This window comes from Mastomys coucha, unplaced genomic scaffold (genome assembly GCF_008632895.1).
Source record: "Mastomys coucha isolate ucsf_1 unplaced genomic scaffold, UCSF_Mcou_1 pScaffold8, whole genome shotgun sequence".
Taxonomy (NCBI): Eukaryota; Metazoa; Chordata; class Mammalia; order Rodentia; family Muridae; genus Mastomys; species Mastomys coucha.
In genome coordinates this window covers 31,071,341-31,074,930 of record NW_022196914.1, presented here as the reverse complement: position 1 = coordinate 31,074,930, position 3,590 = coordinate 31,071,341, and the positions used below count along the sequence as shown (strand labels likewise).

Here is a 3,590-nt window from a genome sequence, read left to right as displayed (position 1 = left end):
TTAGTCATTCAGTTATGTGGTTTTCAAGAGTGAACTTTGTAGATGAGAATGCCTTGTCACAGTATCAAATGGTTGCACACACCTCGCTTCTTCTTAGACTTGTCTCAGCCACCTGAAAATGGACCAGGTTCTCTTGTCCACTGCGGGACCCAGTCTTCAGTTCTTCAGAACACACACAGTCTTTTTCCGGAGGTGGCCCTGACCTCTGACCCCCACCTGCCTCCCAAGCTATATAACACATGAAACGGCAGAGGTTCGGTAATTGTTCCCAAACGGACTTAAACATATAATGTATACATATCTAAATATAAATGTATTTATTTCCATGACGATCACAGAAAACCCAGAAGTAATACTTGAATCGTGACATTCCCGTGAGAATGCTCTCTGCTTCCATCTGAATTGATGCTATTTTCCCAAGGGATCCTTCAGCTGTATCTCAAGGATACAGGGAGATCACCTTCCAGACTTACAAATGGAACCAGTTTGAACGAAGCAGAGGCCATCCTGTACCCTAAATGGTTTACAGTCCCTAGCTCCACAATGAGCCCTCCTCCAAAGCTGTAACACCCCATATCTGACCCATCACAGTGTCCGACCCTTGCTTGTGGTCAACACATCTTGATTCAAACATCAGAAATGGCCTACCACTGTATGTGCCTTTGACAAACCTATTAGGAGACAAAGATCTGTTGATGAGCCTCTAACCTCATGTCTCTTTCCATCTCACACAGGGAAGGATCTGCAGAAAAGCCGGCAAGTCAAAAAAGTCCTTCAGCCGTAAGGAAGCTGAAGCAACCTTTAAGAGTTTGGTGAAGACACATGAAAAATACGGCTGGGTTACCCCACCCGTGTCTGACGGCTGATGCCTGCACACGCCCCAGACACTAGAGCCGCCCGTCCACACTCCACCCCGCCATCTCCTCCACCGCTGTGCATCTTCTACCCTTTTCTACTCCAGCCAGAACTGTGTTCTGAATGCAAAGGACACACTTAAGTTATTTATGAACTGACGTGTTTACGGAGAGAATGAGCAAACTGTTCGGGATTATGTTTCCGTAATAAATGACTGTCTCTAAATCACTTTAGAACAAATGCTGAGATGATGACGATTCCCAGCCCGCCCCCCTCTGCCCACCTGTCGAATTGCCCTTAGCTTCTTTCCATGACAGCAGCTGTGAGCAGCCCCAAGGGAACTCAATGCCCTGCCCACTCCATTTCCATATACAGGGGCTGTTCCCAGATGAGGAGCTCTGCACACCACTGGGCCTGCCAGCCCCTGTTTCTCTTCCTGGCAGGTCAACATAACTTGAAGACTTATCTTTCTTTCTGTGGCCTGTGGTCTTCTGTGATGACATTTAGACCTCATTCATGCTATGACCTTTGGCTCATGAAAACTCAAATCCAACATTGCCAGGTTTTAGTGCTGACTTAAAAGTACAACTGCCCACTTGATTAAAATGTGCTCCCATGCTTATCTTGTTCTGTGCTGCTGTTCGAAGATAAATCAGTGCCATTTGATGAGAGGCAGGGGGTGCTGCGGTCACCAGGGGGGGTTCAGGACATGAGGTGCCCCTCCCTGGATGCTCAGATCAGATCAGCAGATGGCCGGAGGGAACAGTCTCTTCAGACCTTAGGGAAGGCTCCAGCAACAGCGCTTCTGTGTCTGTCTCCTCTCAGCCACCAGAAGACAATTTTCCCTTTGCGATGTTGTCGTCGGACTCTTTTTGTCTTCCGTGCTAGTGACAGGAGACACCAGAACTGCCAAAGGACACCAGGTGACACAAGGGGACTTGCATGACCCGGTCTGTTACTTCACCCACTAGTCACTTGTGTGTCCCTGACTTGAGGCAAGAGCACCCTTGCTGTGGTGTGACCTCCCCCGTTATTTAATCTCCCCACACTTTCATTTTACTCTTCTGTTAAATCACCTAGAACTTTCTAAGAAACTCCATGAAATGAAGAGAAAATGTTTATGACAACATACAGACAGAGGTAAAATGTTCATTCCAAGTGGAAAATCTTATTGGACACATTTTAAATAAAAACCATGCATACCTGACACCTAGCCTCAAGAATTAATCATGGTGGGCTAGGCTTCCACTGGAAGCCTGTCTGTCTATCTCTTCTTTCCTTCCTTCTTTCCTTCCCTCCTTCCTTCCTGTCTGTTTGTTTATATCTCTTTCTTCCTTTCTTTTTTAATAAATGTAGATGCTTGCCTGCACGTATGTCTGCAGACCACATGCATGCCTGGTGCCTTCAGAAACCATTAGAGGGCACTGAATCTTCTGGAACTGAGCTCACAGATGGTTATAAGCCACCATGTAGGTGCTGAGAATTGAATCCAGATCTCTTGGAAGAGCATCCAGTACTATTAACCACAGAGCCAACTCTCCAGCCCCACTGGAAGTATTTCATCTGCATTTAAAGAGTTAATATTTCAGACAAAGCCAATACTAACACACACAATGGTGTCCTGAGCACCATTTTGCAGGCAGGAAAACATATCTTAGGATCCCATACTCTTGCAAACATCTGGTGAGCTAAAATGGTTTCAGGAAGCTGACTAGAACCTACCAGAAAGCATGGCTGCATGGCTGGCCATGCTCAAATGTTGCCATTTTGGTTTTTCCATCTATGAAGGGAGGAGAGCCAGCCTCTTGGCTGACTCCATGCAATTACTTGGGCAGTGCGAGCTTCTCCTTGTTCAAGGATGTTTAGAGACCCAGTGTTGTGATCATAAAAAGAGAAAGAGCTATAAGAATATGTTCTGGCGTGGTGTGGGGGGAGGGAGTGCCTCAGCAGGCGCATGCCGAGGCATCCCTTTCCCCGAAGGACCAGACACACACCAGTATAATATAGAATAGAGTTTATTTAGGGTATGCGGAGGAGAGTTAAGAGGGTAGCAGAGGCAGAGAAAGGCAGAGAGAAGGAGAGAGTAGAGAAGTAGGAGCCAGCCATGGCCACGTGGAGAGAGGGGGCGAGGAAATGGGGAGAGAGGGGGAACAAAAGGGCAAGAGGCAAGGGAGAGAAGCAAGAGTAAGAGAGAGAGGAGGGAGCAAGCAGCACCTCTTATAGGGCCAGGCTTACCTGGCCGTTGCCAGGTAACCATGGGGAGAAGCATACCTGGCTGCTGCCAGGTGTCTGTGGGGGTGGAGTTTATAACAGAATGCTAACACCCAGAAAAACTCATCTCAAAGGACAGGGAGTCGCTCTTCCCAGTGTGTCTGGAGGCGAAAGAAATATACCCAGTTGCTTTGTTTCTTATCACTGTTTCTTTTGAGACAGGGTCTCCCCTGCATTCTTAGCTGGCCTCAGTCTCATTACTTAGGTGAGACTAGTCTCGATCTCCTAATGTTCCTGCCTCCACTCCCAAGTGCTAGGACTGTAGACATGCATCACCTTGCCCAGCGCATTCAGAGCTGGGGCTTTGACACAGTTTCATGTATGCTAGGCAAAGCACTCTTCCAACTCAGCTGTGTTTCCAGCCTTCTGACCACTTTCTGGCTCTCCTCAGATACACAAAGCAGTTGCTGGGCTCAAAAGACAAGCTATTAAAAGGGATTTTGCCTGTTCAGGTTCCCCCAAAG

The 3,590-nt window shown here is 47.5% G+C and overlaps 1 protein-coding gene across 1 annotated transcript in view; it reads left to right on the top strand.

Moving 5' to 3' along the window:
• Ube2ql1 (ubiquitin conjugating enzyme E2 Q family like 1) overlaps nt 1–2,062 on the top strand; it is a 40,634-nt gene extending 38,572 nt beyond the window's left edge. Inside the window, exon 2 of the mRNA XM_031360233.1 lies at nt 735–2,062. Within this exon, the coding sequence (XP_031216093.1) occupies nt 735–866 (132 nt within the window). The 3' untranslated portion in view covers nt 867–2,062. The remainder of the gene's footprint in view (nt 1–734) is intronic.
• The last annotated feature ends 1,528 nt before the right edge of the window (nt 2,063–3,590 follow it).